The sequence below is a fragment of the Hippocampus guttulatus genome, chromosome 6, assembly GCF_054856545.1.
Source record: "Hippocampus guttulatus isolate MCC_2025c chromosome 6, RoL_Hgut_1.0, whole genome shotgun sequence".
NCBI lineage: Eukaryota > Metazoa > Chordata > Actinopteri > Syngnathiformes > Syngnathidae > Hippocampus > Hippocampus guttulatus.
Window position 1 is genome coordinate 5,700,636 of NC_141266.1, and position 18,882 is coordinate 5,719,517.

The 18,882-nt window shown below is 41.1% G+C and overlaps 1 protein-coding gene across 2 annotated transcripts in view; it reads right to left on the bottom strand.

Moving 5' to 3' along the window:
* LOC147203366 (myelin basic protein-like) overlaps window positions 1–11,905 on the bottom strand; it is a 40,589-nt gene extending 28,684 nt beyond the window's left edge. The window contains exons 1-3 of one of the 2 annotated variants that reach the window (XM_086112784.1): window positions 11,889–11,905; window positions 11,491–11,600; window positions 2,636–2,694 (exon numbers count right to left, since the gene is read on the bottom strand). In XM_086112784.1, coding sequence (XP_085968910.1) covers window positions 2,636–2,680 — 45 coding nt within the window. In that variant the 5' untranslated portion in view covers window positions 2,681–2,694; window positions 11,491–11,600; window positions 11,889–11,905. Of the gene's footprint in view, window positions 1–2,635; window positions 2,695–11,490; window positions 11,705–11,888 lie in introns of those variants that run through there. The other variant, XM_086112783.1, reaches the window with a different exon arrangement.
* Between the last annotated feature and the right edge of the window lie 6,977 nt (window positions 11,906–18,882).

Consider the following 18,882-nt stretch of genomic DNA (forward strand, 5'->3'; position numbering starts at 1 on the left):
CAATTAACCTACCATGCATTTTTTTTAGAATGCGGGAGGAAAATGCAGTACCCGGAGAAAACCCACACAGGCGTGGAAAGAACATACAAACTGCTGACAGGAAGGCTCGATTTGAACCCACAATCTCTGAGCTATGAGGCAGATGTGCCCAACAGTCATCCTCTGAGGTATCCATCCATCCATCCATTTTCCGAACCGCTTGATCCTCACTAGGGTCGCGGGGGGCGCTGGAGCCTATCCCAGCCATCTTCGGGCAGTAGGCGGGGAACACCCTGAATCAGTTGCCAGCCAATCGCAGGGCACACAGAGACGAACAACCATCCACGCCCACACTCACACCTAGGGACAATTTAGAGCGTCCAATCAACCTGCCATGCATGTTTTTGGAATGTGGGAGGAAACCGGAGCACCCGGAGAAAACCCACGCAGGCCCGGGGAGAACATGCAAACTCCACACAGGGAGGCCGGAGCTGGTCCTCTGAGGTATTTTCAGGCAAATGAAAAGATGAGCTGAGACAAGTCTTCCATCTTGTTTGGGCTCCCCTTTTCCCACTGCACTGACACAATCCCATTGTCCAGTAAGCGTCAGCCAGGCAGCCAAATAAAAGCAGGACGACACGATCAACAAGGAAAATGCTCTTTTTCATTTTTTCTTCCCCCCACTCACAACAAGCCCGTAACCTTTGCAAAGCTTATGGATACCTCACCTGTAATGGCCCACACTCATTATAGCTTCTCTGATTTTGAAAGGCTGTGACAATAACGACTTGAGCAAGGCTCTGGTAAATTATATAATGTCATGAAATTGCATGTGTTCTAGTGGTCCTGATTCAACCTGACCCCCGACACATGAGAGTAAGAGTGTCTCGCCTGTCATGTCTGCATCCAACTAAACAGAATACAAAAATACAATATGTGTGCCATTTTGATATACCGTATACCAGGGGTGTCCAACCTTTTTTGCCCCATGGACCGGTTTATGTCAGACAATATTTTCAGGGACCGGCATTTAAGGTGTGGCGGATAAATGAAAAAATATATATATGGTATGAGCTGCATGCAAACCGTGGTGTTTTCGAAAGATAATAATAAACACCAGGAGCGTCTAATCTGATCGCTATGGCAATGTTTTATCAAAATACGATACAACGCAAATTCAAAGTGCATGAAAATGATCACTCACCACAATGGTAAATCAGTGCGAACCCCGAGCTTGATTTTCTGCAACCAGGCGGTCCCATCTCGGTGTAATAGGAGAAAATGACACCTGAAGTGTGTGGTTTATGTCCAGTCTACTTCGTAATTTTGTTTTAGTCGCCGGTGCTGCAGAAAAACCCCGCTTCACACAGGTAGGGTGTCGGAAATAGCAACAGTGCTATTGTGGCGATCTCAGAGTATTCAGCCATAACTTTAATCCTGAACACCGGCAGAGTCTCAAACGTACTTTTAAGGCTGCCATCATTTGCGATCTCTAGCAGTTTTTTTTTACTCATTTTGCGAGCTCTTGCGTCTTGTTTTGAAGTAATCGGTCGCGTGGCTTGACGTGCGTCAAGAGTGACACAGACGGATATAACGGAGAATCGGGTAATTTTTCAAAATAAAACATCTTTCGTATTCCGAAACGGAATTAATGTAAGTTCTTTCTGTGCGACCCGGTACCAAATGGTGCCGGTCCGCGGACCGGCGGTTGGAGACCTCTGCCGTATACTACTTTTTTTTTGTCAAACGCCAGAGGCACACTCGAGCACCTTCAGTGGTAAATCAAAATGCCTACTGTTGAGGTGTTCAATGCAACAATGAATGTAATCATCTTGCTGAGGAGTATAGGCTTCAATTTGCTGCAAAACATGACCTCTTATGTAAGCAAACCTGTTCTAAGCAGCTACTAATCAATCCACACAGAGCCCTTCAAGTAGAATTATTTTGCATTCAAACAGTTCTTGCTGCCCACCCACTGACACAACAAGGCTTTGACAGGAAGAAAACAAGCCATCACAAACTGTAACCGCTTACCCACATCCACTTAACCCAACCTTCAGACATAGCTGAGTTGGGTTTGGGTGGATTTGAATGGCCAAGCCCTGAATGCACCAAAGCCCTTTGGGCTGATCTGCAAGAGACTTTCCAAGCCAGGGCTATCAGTGATTTGACGTCACGACCTGGATCAATGGATGACTTCCACACACCAAAATCTACCGGTACTTGGAGATTTCCTTAGAGTTTTAATTCCTGGGTAGTACTGGCTCACACTATTTTCAATATAGTGGCAATTGCGAAGTCCTCAGAACAGATTACATTGATCTGTTTCAAATTGCAAACGTCAATGAAATTGTCGAAGAGTATGCATTAAAGCATTCAGTGAAGCTCTGTGTTCCGTTTCTAATAAATTGGTCGGGTAAAAAAAAAAGTGTCCATTATTACAGATTAGTCAAGTGCAAATATAGAAATGAATGGCAAAAATTATACTTTCGTTGAACAATTTGCTGTGTTATTTGAAGGTTTTCCGAGAAGATGACTACTGTTAGTAAATTAGTGGGAATGAAGGAGCATGACTACTTGGCCACAATCAGTCCAAACTCCAACTCATAAAAGCTAACGTTCACGCATGCATGACGGCACCTTGAAGGATTTGTACCTTGTTGTCTGTTGGTGATTCTCTCTTTCCAAGGCGCTGCCCCATGCTGCTGACAGAGGCTGTAAGGAGAAAAAAAAAGAATCATGAAAAACCGGTAAAAACCAGGGGGTTGGAAAAAGTGTGTCTGTGAGACTAGTTTTTGGCAAAGCAAGAAGAGCGATTACTAAAGCATGACTAAAATGCACCACTGAGGACAATCATGTCATGGAAAAACAATTTCCTTGGTGATTGCATCCTAGGAATGGATGTGATATCACTTTGTATGCGTGTAGTGTGCTGAAAAACACAGAACACAAATGAGTGACATTTTCTCTGGTAGGCTATCAGACGGCTTTGATTCAAATGAAGTTTTCTGCCTGTTTTCATAGCAGTTACACTCTGCTGTGCCATTATATGACTGGATTGTGTTCAGTCAAAATAGGAGCTCAAATATTCCTGAAGAGACTAGTGCCTTCAAATATAAATTATGAGACAAGATGCATTCTATCAATAGTAAGTGGTCAAGGAACATAGAAATTTGCACTCACGTGAAGTGCATTCTTATTTGAGCTTTTCCATTGTGTTAGGCGAGTCTATTGAGTTGACATTTGCCTTCTTCAAAATAATGGTTTCACAGAAAAATTGTGTGTGCGCATGCACACACACACACACACACACACACACACACACACACACACAGTGGTACGTCTACTTACGAACGTCTCTTCATATGAAATTTTCAAGGTATGAAACGCTTCAACAGGAAATTATTGCCTCTTGTTACGAAAGTAATTTCAAGATATGAAAGGTAAAATTACAGTATGGGCTGCTACTCGCAGCTTCGAGTTTCCTGAACACAACATACTTATAGCTGCTCTGCCATTGGCTATTACCGAGCATCTTCCTGCCATCCCTTGGCTTAGAGGGACCTCTACCGTATGTGTCTATGTGTGTAAATAGATAAATAGATATGTATCGATGCAGCTCCCTCGTTATTCGCCCCTAGGCGTTCCGATAGTTTTACGTAAATCTGAATTACCCAGAAAAAATGTTCACCAGTCAGGTGATCACTCACTTTGCTGAAATTTTGCCTTGGAGATTTTTGAAAGATTGTTTAAAAAAAAAAAAAAGTATATTATATATACAGTATATATGAGAGAGAGAAAGAGAGAGAGAAATAGAGAGTGAGAGATCCACTGTAAGTCCTATATATTGTTGTGATTTTTAAAAAAAAAAAAATACAATTTCTATTTTGTGTTCCGAATGTGCTGGTTTTAGAACAGAAAGACGAGCAATCCACCCCCAAAATCCATCCATCCATTTTCTGTTCCGCTTTATCCTCACAAGGGTCGCGGGGGGTGCTGGAGCTTCCCCTAGCAGCCTTCGGGGAGTAGGCGGGTTACACCCTGAACCGATTGCCAGCCAATCGTTGGGCAGATGTAGACAAACAACCATTTGCGCTCACAGTCACACCTCAGGACAATTTGAGTGTTCAATCAGCCTGCCATGCATTTTTTGGAATGTGGGAGGAAACCGGAGGACCCGGAGAAAAACCCACACAAGCCCGGGGAGAATATGCAAACTCCACACAGGGAGGCCGGAGCCGGAATCGAACCCTGCACCTCTGCACTGTGAGGTCGACGCGCTAACCACAGGGTCACCGTTCCACCCCGACACATAATATCAGGTGAAATTTAATGCTAGTCATGCAAGGGGGAACCATTAGAATTGCCAAAGGCTGGGGATTCAGTTAAGTGCCGTACTCAGACTTAATGCAAACCAAAATCCCTGAGTCAGGCACGGAAAGAGACCAAATGTGAGGCCTCACAGCCAGTTTCACTCTCGAATGTTACACAATCAGAGTTGTGATCCTGCGAAGACTTGCAAGAAAGGACAGTTGCATAATACAGTGGAAAAAGGGAGAAAAGGTTGTTGAGCAGCGGGGGGGGGGGGGGGGGGGGTGATAAAAGCCTACAATTACAATTCAGAAGCATTACTTCTTAAATGATCACTTCTTAAATCACGCTCACAAACGCAATCCGTTGGCATTTCCTCTCCCACTCGGTGTCCTGTGATTTTAAAAGCCATAGGGGAGGTGTTAATAAAACATGCAGCAGGAGAAAAAAAATAATGGGCCGGTTTAATCTTTTACAGTGGAATGCTATATCGCAGTTCGACTTTCACTTTTAAGTACACTACTAAGCTGCAGTCATACTCATTGTTCCCACAGAGCAAAGAGAATATGCCGGTATTGTTCTAAGCATTGACAAACGGAACAGTTGACGACATTCAAAAGCACAGCAGAGCAAACAAAAGTAGTTCACAAAAATAAGAATGTACAAGAAAATGTCCATTGAAGTCCATTAAATAAGTTTTCTAAAACTGCTAAAAGAAAATAAATTATTTTAAAAATGATTGGAAGACCTTTAATCAAAGGCATGGAGATAAAGCAACGTTTTTAACCTGGATATAAAAGCATTTACACTCGAGGTTGACTTCACTTCTGGTGGCAGTTTATTCCATTCGTATGCAGCGTCACAACTAAATGCAGTTTCACCATGTTTGCTTTCAACTCCGGGCTCCACCAATTGACTCAAGTCTGCAGATATTAGAGCGCGACTGGGCGTATATTCAATCAGCATTTATATGATTTATTCAGGACCCAAACCATTCAGTGATTTATAGACCAGTCGTAAAATGTTCAAATCTATTTTCCATCTGATTAGGAGCCATGTTCTGATCTCCTTCTTTTGATCAGAACCCAGGTTGCAGTCTTGAGAATTAGCTGTAGCTGTTTGAGGCTCTTTTGAGGGATCGAATCTACTGGATATAAAAGCATGGACAAACTTCTCCCTTCAGTCTGGATATGCTTTTCAGATGGTAAAAGGCTGTTTTAGTGAAAGATTTAATATTTTGATATGATTGCTGAAAGTCAGGTCCCAGTCCATCAGCAGCCCAAAATTAGCCATTATTAAAAAAAAAAAATAACCCTGACCCCTCAGATTCATGATAACCACTATGCGTCTCCTGCAGTTTTGCCTTACAAAGCGACAACAATTTTCAATGATAGAGAGGATCTTGAGGCTGCATAGCGTCCAGATCATCCGGAAATTGACTCATTATGATGTCATTGCTCCTTTCCAGGATGACAATGTCAGTTTGGTGAATAAGTGACGAGGACTATAAACTCAAACAAGAAAAGAGGCCAACAAGTAGATGTTGTCGGCATGGTGACAGGTCGGCTGTAAATGTCTGGTGAGAAGTAGAGCTCCTGCAAACGCCTGAGGGCTCCCACTGTTGCTCTGAAACATCAGGGCCACTACCTGCTGTCCTTCTCGCTTTATTAATACAAGTTATACTTACTACAATGTTTACATGGAACCTGTTTTATTAAGAACAGTATTTCTGTATATATACTAAGGTAGGCAGTGAATTTCCTTTTCACAAACTCAGTCTTGTATCCAATTTATTTTTTTGTTTTGTCGATGTTAAGGACCCAACAACAACCAGATTGTAGCTCTGGAGCTGTTTGTACTTCAGGTAATGAGACTCAACCTGTTGACCAAAAAGAGGCACAAACGGAGAAGGAAGAGAGAACGGAAGTTGACTCATTTCAAGAGACAGTATCGCTTTCACTTGCGAATTTGTTCACTGCATTCGCATGCACTCAGAATGTTGGGAACTTGTATAAAACTGGTTATTAACTGGTATGAATGTGTTTTTAAAGAAAGAGTAATGCCAACACATGATATTGTGTGCTACGGAAAATGCGAAGAAATTCAGAGGGATGCCAAGGAATGCATTCCTGCGGCTTTCCCAGCTAAGTAGTCACAGGCAAACAGAGCCTTGGCCTTAAACTACGGTATGCGAAGGTTAAGCTACAACTTCTGGCACTCTCTCTTGTATGCTCGTAATCCAATCCAATTATGCAAAATGTGTCCGTCGAAAGGCCATCAATGGAAGACAAGATTAGGATATCAAAGAATGTTGAAAATGTGTGGTCATCATGTTTCATGCAACCTGGAATTTGATGGTGTGAAAACACAAAATCCCTCATCAGCTAAGAGGTGAGGATTACGTCATGCACACAATGTTGTACAAAAAGCCACGCTTCTGCTCGACACTCCTGTTCTGTTTTCTGCTCCTTTGTCTACCATTGTTTTTGGCACCGATACATATCCGATTTACAGTATATACATGTACAAAAAAAAATTTAAAGGCTTAGGGCCGATTTGGGGCAAAAAGGTAAAAATAAATAAATCAGAAGTGTACTGTTCATATTGACATGAAAAAAAATCTGATACATGACACATGGGACGGAAAAAAAATCGGAAATAACCATTTTGTACATGGCTTTAGACTAATTTGGCAAAATTCAGAAAATGATACAGTCTAGGATTTATTTGGGTTTTAAGATACAGTATTATAATGTCTCGCGGTGTTTCAGTTATCAACATTGCTTCGCTCATTTTCTGTTTCCGGGCAAGAAATTTCATTTTGGTCCATCCCTACTTCTAAAGGTAAACATACTTCAACCTTTTCAGCCAGCGGACAGTGCACAGCTTCTGTTCCATGTCATTGCAAAATGCTGTTGACCAGTGCTTCTACATTGAATTCTACATTAATGGTGCTTAATTTGATTTAAAAGATGGACAAGAAAGAGAAGGTTATTTTCTGATCCCTCGCCAAGACAACAGTCCATTTATATCAATCCAAGTGCAGGAGAAATCACAACTGACTGATTCACCAGCAGGAAAATATGATGCTTTTTAATGTGATCTCCTCCTAATGCAGAGTGCCAGGCAGGCCTCTTTGTATTTGTATGTTTCATTCAACATCGATGAAGCAGGGAGTGTGGTATAGGAGATGCCAGCTGATATAGTTTTGGTTTTGATTAGTTTATATTTTAGCAAGATTTCACAAACTCCACACTGCAACCTTCAAACATAGCATATCGTTGATTTGTTTATTATTATTTTTTTTTTAGGTTTCTACTTTCTATATAAACTGTTCAATGTTGATTGATCATGTCAGTTGGGTATTCATTTACATCAAGAATATGCTCAACAATGTCAAACCACAATGATGGGCATATTGCTCAGTTAATACACTGGTGTCAAACTCAAGGCCCGGGGCACAGATGTGGCCCGTGTTGGGGGAAGAGCGGCCTCCTCTGTGTTGTGGCCGATTAGTACATGGTGAGTGACTAGGCATCAAAACAGGGGTATCCAAACTTTTTTGTTTGAGGGCCGCCTACAGAAATATGGAAGGATGAAAGGGTCACTTTAAAATTCTTCCACTGTTTGAAACACGCTAACGTCAGTTAACAAAGCAATGATGTATTGTTTGTACTGTCTGGTTAATTTCAGCAGCTCTCTTTTAAAGGTGTTAAGGCGAATACTTGAGTATTTTTCCGGGTTTTTTGGGGTGGCCAACAGCCGTCTATCTCACAGAGTAGATACAGCTCTGCACTTAACAGCAGCCGAATACCATCTCCGCATTCAGAGCCAAAAAAAGAACCAAATGTCGTAACGGGACCGTTTGTCAAACAGTTACTTGAGCACAAAGTGGAAGAAACAATTTTTTCCTCTAAAATTAAATTATCTTAATTCACTACAGGGTTTTGAAGAAAAATTGTTCTCTTAATCATAATTGGTTTATTTGTATCTTTGAATACAGTATAGAGAAAGGTTCGACAGTACCTAAACAAATTCATGAGTAGTAATGGCACCTATTTTTCCGACTACCTCCCTTCTCCCTCTGCCGACCTTCACCTTTTTTAACCAACCTTGCGGCCCATGTCAAGTATCATTTTTAGTACATTTTTTTTTGTCATGACGGGGGGCCGTTAAAAATGGATGGTGGGCCGGAAATGGCCCCCGGGCCATAATCTGGACACCAGTGTCGCTCATTCAAAATACGACAACATTTTTTTAAAAACAGACGATGAAAAAGCTGCTATCTCACTGAGTGGCAAATGCTGGTGAATGCTTACGCATGTAGCGAATTTGGGGTTTTCGTCAGGGTTCGTAGAAGGTTGCAAAGATGTTTGCAGACAGTTTTTACTTGCCCAACACAGTTTTTCTCGTCAACAAGATATTTTGAATATGTTAAAAAAAAAAACTGTTTGGGGCATGTACCGCATTTTGGGGATTATAAAACGTGACTTTTTTCCCCAAACTTTGACCCCTGCGGCTTATTTATGGATTTTTACTGACAAACAACAAGCCCTTGATAGATTTTCCCCATTCTTGTCGCATCTGACCAATGAAATTACCGAACATGTCACGCCCTCATATTGAATTCTCATCAACTATATTGTAGCTGCAGGAGAAATCAGCTGGCTAATAGAGAGAGAGCAAAGAGTGAGAGAGTGCGACTCAATGGGGACAAAAACGCACGGCACGGCTTTTTGAACAAATAATTAAGAACCAAAATAAGCATCTTAAATTGCGTTTAATTTGAGTAAAGGGAGCAAGTGTAATAAATACAGCCATTGCTGTAGTGAGACCCGGGTCTCAGCTCGTCTCTGAATTTGCCCCATATGACAGCAAGAGTCTTAGAAAGGTTTTGGGACACTCTGCAATTGTAGCTGCTTTCACAATGGTTCTATGGGGGGGGGGGGGGGGGCGTCTACCGTTTCATACCCTATTTAATAACATGGAGACCGCAGCTATTAGTCCGAAGCCACTAAAGTATATACAAATGAGTTTTTATGCCTAAATGTAGCTGTTACGGCTTTTAATCAGGTGCGATTTCATCGTACCATTATGCGAACTGTTTATCTTTACGAGAGTCGTGGGCGTGCTGGAGCCAATCCCAGCTGTCTTCTGGCAATAGGCGGTGCATACCCTGAAATGGTTGCCAGCCAATCGGAGATCTGTGTGTTTTGTAGTCCAGAAACTGTGGTTGAACATATTTTCATCCACCCTGTATATCCATATTGGGGCAAAGCAACTGTTTATTTTCATATTTCACGAGCGATTGTGAAATATCACACTTAATCCAGAGATTCTTTCACATGGGCTTGTGATGCAGCATCAATTTAGTTTTTTCAAATGTGAATTATCAGTGGTACAGAAAATGGATGTATGGCTGAATAATATAAATTGTTTGTGTTTGGGATGGGAACTTCTCACCAAGTCAGCAGGATATTAGTTTAATCTGTTAATTACACTTTCGTTCGATTCCGTCCCTTCCCGTGTGGAGTTTGCATGTTCTCCTGCGTGGATTTTCTCTGGGTACTCGGGTTTCCTCTCACATTCCAAAAAACATGCATGGCAGGTTAATGGAACACTCTAAATTGTCCTTATGTGTAAGTGTGAGCTCGGATGGTTGTTTGTCTCTGTGTGCCCTGCGATCGGCTGGTAACCAGTTCAGGGTGTCCTCCGCCGAAGACAGCCGGGATAGGCTCCAGCACCCCCCCGCCCCCCGATCCTTGTGAGGATAAGCGAATCAGATGGATGGATGAATTACACTTTATCGATTGCATCACCAGCAGATGCATTATTTAACGTACACCATTTATTTTTTCTTACTTTGAGGCGGCTTCACTGCTTTAAAAACAGTATTAACAATGACCCCTAATTCCTTTATTACAGTAAATGACAGGTAGATTTACTTCTATTATCATTTATTTAAACAAAATAGAAGACGTATAAATTACCTCGTTATGCTGTCGTGATAAATCTTTGAATCTCAAAGTCTCTGTTTTATCACAAACAAATCAGTTTACAATTCACTGACATACAGTAAATTTAAAAAAAAAGGATCACACTGTGATACCACATCATTGATGCGTTAGATGTTCCTTCCCCAGAGTCACTGACAGATTTAAATATGTATTCATTGTGTTTCTGACGACCACATGTGGTTAAACTGTAGGTGGGTGCTGCACGTCACTTGAACTACCAGCGCTAGGTTATTTAATAATCAATTATTGCTATTTATTAAATCAATTCAGAAACCTCTGTCCCAAACATACAGTATGCACATTTGCAAGCATACAATGGCTGATAGCATTGATTTCGTTGTCTAAAACATGGAGCCAAATGTTGAAAACAGAAAAAAAAATAAAAATAAAAAAAAACACAACCAAAATTTGCATGACAGTTGTCAGGTAGCAAAGGAGAAAATAATGAATAGTCCAGGACCCAAGACAGACCGGGGACCATAAAAGAGCATTTTACATTTGTGGCATTCAAATGGTGTGGTGGCTTCCCCTAATAGTTGGACATACAGTACATTACTTCATACAAAAGGGTTTGGGAATACAAATATGTAAAACATCAAGATGAATAGCAAAACAAGAGGAGCGTTTGCACTATAAAGTGTAGTATCAATATCACTGTACAATGCTTTAAAACTCAGCTTTTTTGAAAACAAACTAGTGTTTCAATAAAAAGACTGTGAACTAATGTAATATTCGAAATGAATTTTTGTAGGGTTAGATGTAAGCCGAATTAGTGCAAATCTTATAACATTGAAATGTTTGGATACTTATAATAATCCACTGTGCTTCTCGGGTGCTTTTATGGTGGAGTTGTAGTAAATTCCAAGATTTGTGAAAGATGACTGGTTTCACAAGCAGCGAGACAGTCGAGGCTGCTGGTCGTAGTGACTGAAATTAGTTGCAAAGATATTAAAAGAATTGGAAGACGAGGAAGCAAATGAAAACTGGATTTGTTGCGCAACACGACGTATGCCGAGCGAAGTAAATACGCGTAAATGGATGACGTGTTTGTCCTCCGTAAACGCACTCGCGCAGTTCTGTCGCAGTCGAAGCGTACGAATACAATCAGATACACATAATCATATCATCGTTGAGTATATTACAATTGTTATTGTGGCTAAGAGCAGGACTGGCGTGCACGTACCCTTCTCTCCGGTTACACCGTCAACAGCATCCACAGCTGAGCCTCGCCGTCAGTCCTGTCAGTGGTCGTCAACATTGAACTCTACACCTTTTTTTTTCCTCGACGTGACTCTGGTCAAAATGTGAAGTAAAATACAAGGAGGAAAATAAAACAACACCGCGTGTTGGCGTTTCCTGTTTTAGGTAGCTGACAGTGATGATGGTGTTTGCGAGGGGTGGGGCGGAATGCAGCTCGGGGAAAGCTAAAACACGTCCGTGCATGTTTTTTTTTTTTTTTCATGAGACGTTGCATGTAAATAGTAGGTTAAATTTACTCCGTCAAAGGAATGACTCGTGCATTTTTGAAAAAAACGTTGACAGCATATACTTCGTCTGCAGTGCTCAATTATAAAACATTACCTGTAAAATTGGATTCCTTGGAAATGCTGCATTTAGCTTAAATGTCACTGCATTAATTTGTGTATGTTGATAGTTATGGCGAAACTCGACTTGACATTCAAAAGCTTGTGTTGCATTGCCTCACGCTCACCGACCACTTCACTTCCGATTTGTTTGTGGAAGCCACTCCCCATGGCCGCTTCCTCTTGGCCGTGATTACCTGAGAAGGTGTCATGCAACGAGGCATGACCGTCGGCATCAGTATTCGTCTTTTCGTACCAGCTACAGCAGCTACAGCTACAAGTGGGTACTTGGACTGAAGTAAAACTTTCAGTTTTTCATCAAAAACGTTTTATTTGCACTCCCTCTATTTGAAATCATTTTGACCTTTTCTGAGTTGAAGATATTCATTCCCCAATGAGGCTTTTTTAAAGGGGAAGTCAAGTCAAAAAAAAAATCTTTACAATTACGTATTCTACACTTGCCTAACCTGTGGCTGGGCAGCGTGGGATCGGATGTGGGTGTAAATGGGTGTTTGTCTCTATATGTGCGCTGCAACTGACCGGTGACCAGTTCAGGGTGTAGTCTGCCTTCTGCCTGAAGTCAGCTGGGATAGGCTCCAGCACCCCCAACCCATGATCTTGAGGATAAGGGGTTATGAAAATGAATTTGTTTGACATTCTGCCAAAAGCATTCCGCGAGCCATGTTGTCTATTAGCCAGAAACTGAGCTGCACTGTATTTGTTTAGGTACTAGCCGAATAGCAAGAGAATGAGGCAGTCACATGCTTTGTACATAACCTAATATGTTCCAAGTGGGAATCCTAATCATCGTCCCATCTTATCATATAAATGAGAATATATTTGATGATGATTTTTATTTGTATTATGGAGAATTAACTTTGAACAGAAGTCAATGACAAATTATGTGCCACATCTGTCTCATGGGCTTGAGTTTGATACCTGTGAGGGGTTTGTTTTTTGTTTGTTTTTTTGTCTCCGGTAGTATGAGCTACAGTATTGTTCCAGTGACAATAAATAAATATAGAAAGTCTTTCCGTAATGTAAGGGTACCATTGTGCAGAAGTACCACCCTGTGACAGCTGTGCAACAATGTGGCGAGTCATCGAGCAGAGAGAGTGATCAGTTGTGCAATGATGACAATACTGTAATGGTTGTACAGATGATGCAGATAATTGTTACACTATTTAAAGTGACAGGTGGCAGTAGCTGTAATTGTAATGCATGTGAAATTGTACACAAAGTCCTTGAGCACTTTAAAGTGTCCAGTGCTGTGCACTATTTATCAACGACAGTCATTCAAGTGTGTAGAGAGCTGAAGCTACAATGATCCATGCGATAATACTGTCGCAAAGGACTGTGCAAAATTGGCAAATTCTTGCAAAGTGATACTATGATGGTAATCATATTTTGATTTCAGGGCGGCACGGTGAACAAGTGGTTAGCGTGCCTGCCTCACAGTGCAGAGGTGCAGGCTTCGGGTATTCCGGTTGCCTCCCACATTCCAAAAACATGCATGGCAGGTTAATAGAACACTCCAAATTGTCCCAAAGTGTGATTGTGAGCGTGAATGATTTTTCGTCTATGTGTGCCCTGGCAACCAGTTCAGGGTGTCCCCCGCTTACTGCCCAAAGACAGCAGGATAGGCTCCAGCATGCCCCGCGATCCTCGTGAGGGTAAGTGGATTAGAACATTGATGGACGGATACTTTGATTTCCAAAACAGAGGACATTCGGCCAGGGCGCGGAATATTGGAATGATACTCAAAGATGCCATACATTACAACTCTAATAATTTTAAAGTAGGGCCTGCACGATATTGGAAAATCATGCAATGTGGGTGTTGTATATTTCAATATCAACATTATTGGGAAATTTAGCATGTGCCTAAAGAAATGTTATCCTTATTATCTAAGAAATATATATATATTTTTCCATGCAGAAAAATATTCCTTTATTCTTATCTAATTAAGTTTATTTGTGTTATTAGCCCTCGACACTTTTCTCTTATTGGATGCCGATGAACATTTAAGGTTGCAGTATACTAAGCTAGGAAGCCTTAGGTTGGACACTACCAAAAACCTGACTACTGCAGGGGGAGGCTTCAGGTTATGGGAAAAGATGTTACGTAATGGCTCTTGTAGATTCCAGTGTGGTCGCATGTTTTGTTGATTCGTGTGTCAGGGAAATGTTGGGGTGTCCAATTGAACAAGCTAGCGGAAATGAATAGGGTATTTGACCAAGACGGACGTCTCCTGGCGGAGGTTAAACAGATGACCGTATTATACATGATTATTCTCATGTATTGAATTTCCTTGTCCTTGTCGGCAAGTAATTTACGTTTATCTTGTTCCTTGTCGTTTGCAAACATTTTTGGTTTGGTTCGCTTAATTTCCTGGTTATTTGTTACCAGCGTCTTTCGTTGTACTTTGTCGATCGTGCGTTTTATAGGTAAACATTTTTGTTAACGATCTTATCCTTGTCTGCGTTTGTGGCATCCACTCTTATATAGACGACATAACACTTAAGGTCCAAATGTGTTTTCTTGGATAATATTCAGTGACTTCCTGATCTTTTTGATGCACAATAAACATTCAATGTAGGGGATATGCACAGAAAAAAAATAAAGAGAAGATCGTCAAGTTATCACTCTTTTTTTTTGTGGACTTAACAGAGTTTATAATGTCATTCAGTTGTGATTTCAAATACCGTAAAATAATTTACGGTATTTTTTCAGAAAATTACTTCACGATGCCCGTTAATTTTTTTTTTTAATAGAATTGTTCTGGTAACGCAACTGTGATAAGGTTTCCGTTCAAATCAATGTTTATTTTTATTTTTATTTTTTACAGTGTTGCCTATGTACATTTAACAGGATCTAGATCAGACGTAGCTGGAGCTTATCCCAGCTGGGTCAGACAGAATACAGCAAGGACTGGTCATCAATAGGGCACATGTAATACAGTATCCCCGTGGAAACAAAGCATTCACACATTTACCTCATCACTAAGTGTGGCAAGTGAATACTCTTAAGATAAGAAAACCTTTATTAGTCTCGCAATGGAGAAATTCCCAATTCACAGCAGCAAAATTAGGAAAGGAAGAAGTATACTCTTCATACTTTTTGTATTGTCTTGTCAGGAAAACCAACCACAGCAGCAGGCAATGACGCCCTGAACGTTTTACAAGTCATAATTTTATACTCTGCACCAAATAGTCAGTCTGAACACTGAACGGCACGACAAGAGCAATTATTTTTATCTTTGACTTTTATGACGTTTTGAAAAAGAGCTCTTCATAGTTCTTGGTATCTTTGTTCAAAATACTATATATCCATCCAACCATCTGTCTATCCTCCCATTTTCTGTGTGGTTTATCCTATTCAGGGTCACTGATAACTATCCTTTCATTATCCCATTTCCAAATAATAACATCATAGCAACATTTGTTTGAAACTGACTGTGGCTTTGTTCTGCCTTCCAGATGTTATCAACCTTATACCCTTTCCATGTGATGAATCTGAAAGAGTGGAAACATAAAAAAAGTGTTGAATACCCATCAGCTTCCCGGGTCATTTACGAAATGTGTACAGATAAGGCAACTGCTTGTAAAATAATCCTGGGATGACCTGAGCAAGTACCTTGGTTGTTGTTGTTGGTTGTAAAACAAAGCCTGTTCTTTGTCTAATGTATACCAAGTATACATAAGATCTTTATGGCTAGTTTTAAACAGAAGTCAAAGAAAAATGGTTTTGCCGCAGAAAACGGCATGGGGTGTGGAAAGACAGATATGGTTTGACACCACTCAAATGTTTTCTCCTCTGATAATATTAAATTGAACAAATCGACAGAAAGTATTCTTCTCGTTTTGGTGAAAAATGTACAGCGAGCACTAAATGTAAACCTCCACCAGCACTAAACAATCCGAACAGATTCTGACTTCTTCAGCACTACAACTTGATGCATTCTCCTTTGACCATCTCACAACTCCAATAGTTTGTCACTAAATGTCATGGTAATTAGTCATGTACTTTAAATTATGAACTAATCTACTACCCTGTAGCCCGCATTTTAGTATCCGATTCACGAGATAACATAAATCTATTTGTCTCTTCATGTGAGCGAGGACTTTCAATCAGTCTAATTACATCTGTGAAAAATACAGATAAGGGAAAAACATTGACTATTTTTTTTCCAGCTAGTAATAACGTGAAGCATTCATACATTTAAACATGAAAATAAGAGGATGTCTGTTTCCCACAGCCGCTCTACAATTTTTTTTTATTCACCCACTTAGTCATTTGTATTTGGCCTAACTGCGAATGGCCAAGATTCCTATTTGAAAATACGATGGCGTCCATCTTACTGATCAGTAAGCACAATTTCTCCCAACAAAAATTCACACTGTTGATGACAAACAACGACTCGTTCCCTCCCACTTGCTGTGATGTGTGATGGATAATTCATTACTTTGACTGAGGTCTGGCAACAAATTCATATACAGTATTGCTGTTGAAATCTGTCGAGCCTCTAAGCAAACGAGGTATGCTTTTATGATGTCAATATTATAGTGTCAAGTCATTTTCTTTGCAAAGTGCTTAGCTTTCCAGAAAATTGTCAGGACATGTCAGCATTCTTTTTCCTCTCATTAGTGGGAACAAACACCGCCAGGTCATTTGGACCCCATTTGCTGTAAATGGCATCAGTGCCATTGTGCTTGTGACCACCACATATTGGCCATTGACATTTTTTTTTCCCAAGATGGCGCCCGAGTAGGCAGCCTTCGGCAAGTGCTCTTCAAGAGCCTTGCTTTTTTGTTCTTTTTTGGTGTTTTTGTCTTTTGTTTTGTCACATGTTGTTTGTTGTTTCATCATGTGGACCTGATATGGACTGTTTTCAGCGTTTTTTGGCCACGACATTCGTCAAAGGAGAAGTATCTGTGCTTGGTGGTTGCGCCTTCTCGGCAGCACGCCTGTACTAGCACAGATTTTGATTGGGAGGAATGTCGGCGCCATTGACAGTCGGTGCTGGACAGACCTGGGGCGCTTGTGTTTTTTGCGCCTGTAATGGGCAGCATTTTTCACAACCCCGTTTTGTTCAGTGGATATGTCGGCGCTGTTGGACAGTCAGCGTTGGTGCGGCTGGATGGATGGCTGCTGAAGTTGAGGATGAGGATAGAGGAGCGTTGGTGCAGAGCGCCGATGCGTATTTGGAACCAAGAGTCGCCGCTTGGAATTGAAATGGATTTCCATGGGACAGGAGAAGTGAACCAATCTCTCTTTTCGTCAATGGATGCTACAGCTTCTTGTTGACTTTGAAACTTAGCTTGTAGCCGACGTGTGCACATTTTGAGCATGACGTCTCTGATCCACTGGTTAAAGGACACTTTGATTCTCTCCTCTTTCATCTCAAACTGCTTCAAACAACAAAGCGTGTGACGGAAAAGTGGTTAGGACTGCACGGCTGTCCGTGTTTTATGTTATGTGTTGTGTTTATTATTTTACTTTATGTTAACTGTTTTGTTAAGCGCTTTGTTACAGCTGCCGCTGTTGTGAAAGCGCTATATAAATCAGCATGTATTGTATTGTATTGTATCTAGAATAGTAGGAAAGAATAGAAAAAGGAGGGGCCCCAAAACAGAACCAGGTGGAGCACCATATGGCAGAGCGGGAGAGTGGCACCAACACAAACATTTCTGTCTGCCAAATAGTATCAAAATCACTAGCCCGAATGCCCAATGCCCACCTCGTGCTAGAAATAAACCAACAGAATACTGTGGTCCACACACACACACACACACACACGATGAATTAGCCTTTACTATTTTCAATTGCAGGGAGCAAATCAACTCTATAAAATCATATAAAGCAAATCCCAAGTCCAAATTAAAATTTACTCGAACTAAAATAACATTGTCGACAGATTGAATTTGACAGTTTAAGTACGCGTGCATTTTTTGTTTCTAATTAGTGCAATGAACTTTTTGTATGATAAATGTTTTCTTGCATGTATTTTTGTATTAGTTGTATCCACTATTGCTGATGAAATGATGCCAATTTCCATCTTCGGGATTAATAAAGGGGTGGCAGAGTGATCGACTGGTTAGCATGTTCGCCTCCTACGCCATGGGTTTTGTTTCCAGGCCCTACCCTTCCTGTGTAGAGTTTGGATGCTCTCCCCATGCGTGTGTGGGTTTTCTGCGGGTACTCTGGTTTCCTCCCATATTCCAAAAACATGCACCATAGGTTAATTAAACACTCCAAATTGACCTGAGGTGTGATTGCGAACGTAAATGGTTGTTTGTCTATATGTGCCCTGCGATGGCCTGGCAACCAGTTCAGGGTGTACCCCGCCTACTGCCTGATGACAGCTGGGATAGGCTCCAGCACCCCCCGCGACCTTTGAGAGGTTAAGCGGATAAGAAAATGGATGGAATATTATTCTCGGTTTGTATTATGCGTGTGTTGGATTTCTTGTCCTTTTGTGACAAGCGATTTATATAATATTTGTCTTTGCCTTTTGCAAGCGTTTTTGTTTTGTCTTGTTCTATCCTCGTTCTTTGTTACCAGCATCTTTCATTGTACTTTGTCGGTCTTGTGTTTTTGTAAATAAACATTTTGTCAACTCTTATCTGTGTCTACTCTTTTGGAATCTCATTCTGTTGCAGAGTGCTCCGGAACTCCTGACAGGTGACTTGTGATCACCCTGACCAACTTCCCATCATCCATTCCTGCAGGAATTCCTTGCAGCTCCCTATCAACGCAAATTGCGCTCTTCGATCTCTTGTATGGACTCCAGTAAATCACTTTCTGCTTCCATCATGTCAAAGACTGTGCACTTCTCACGTGCTGAAATTTAAGGGGAACGAGAGGAGCTGCTTCTATTTGTCATGAAGCGAGTCGGCTGGATGACTTTGCCAGGGACAGGGATGTCTGAGCCTCCATGCTTCAGCTGTTGCCCCTCTGATCGTTGAAGACTGATGGATAGATAAACCCTG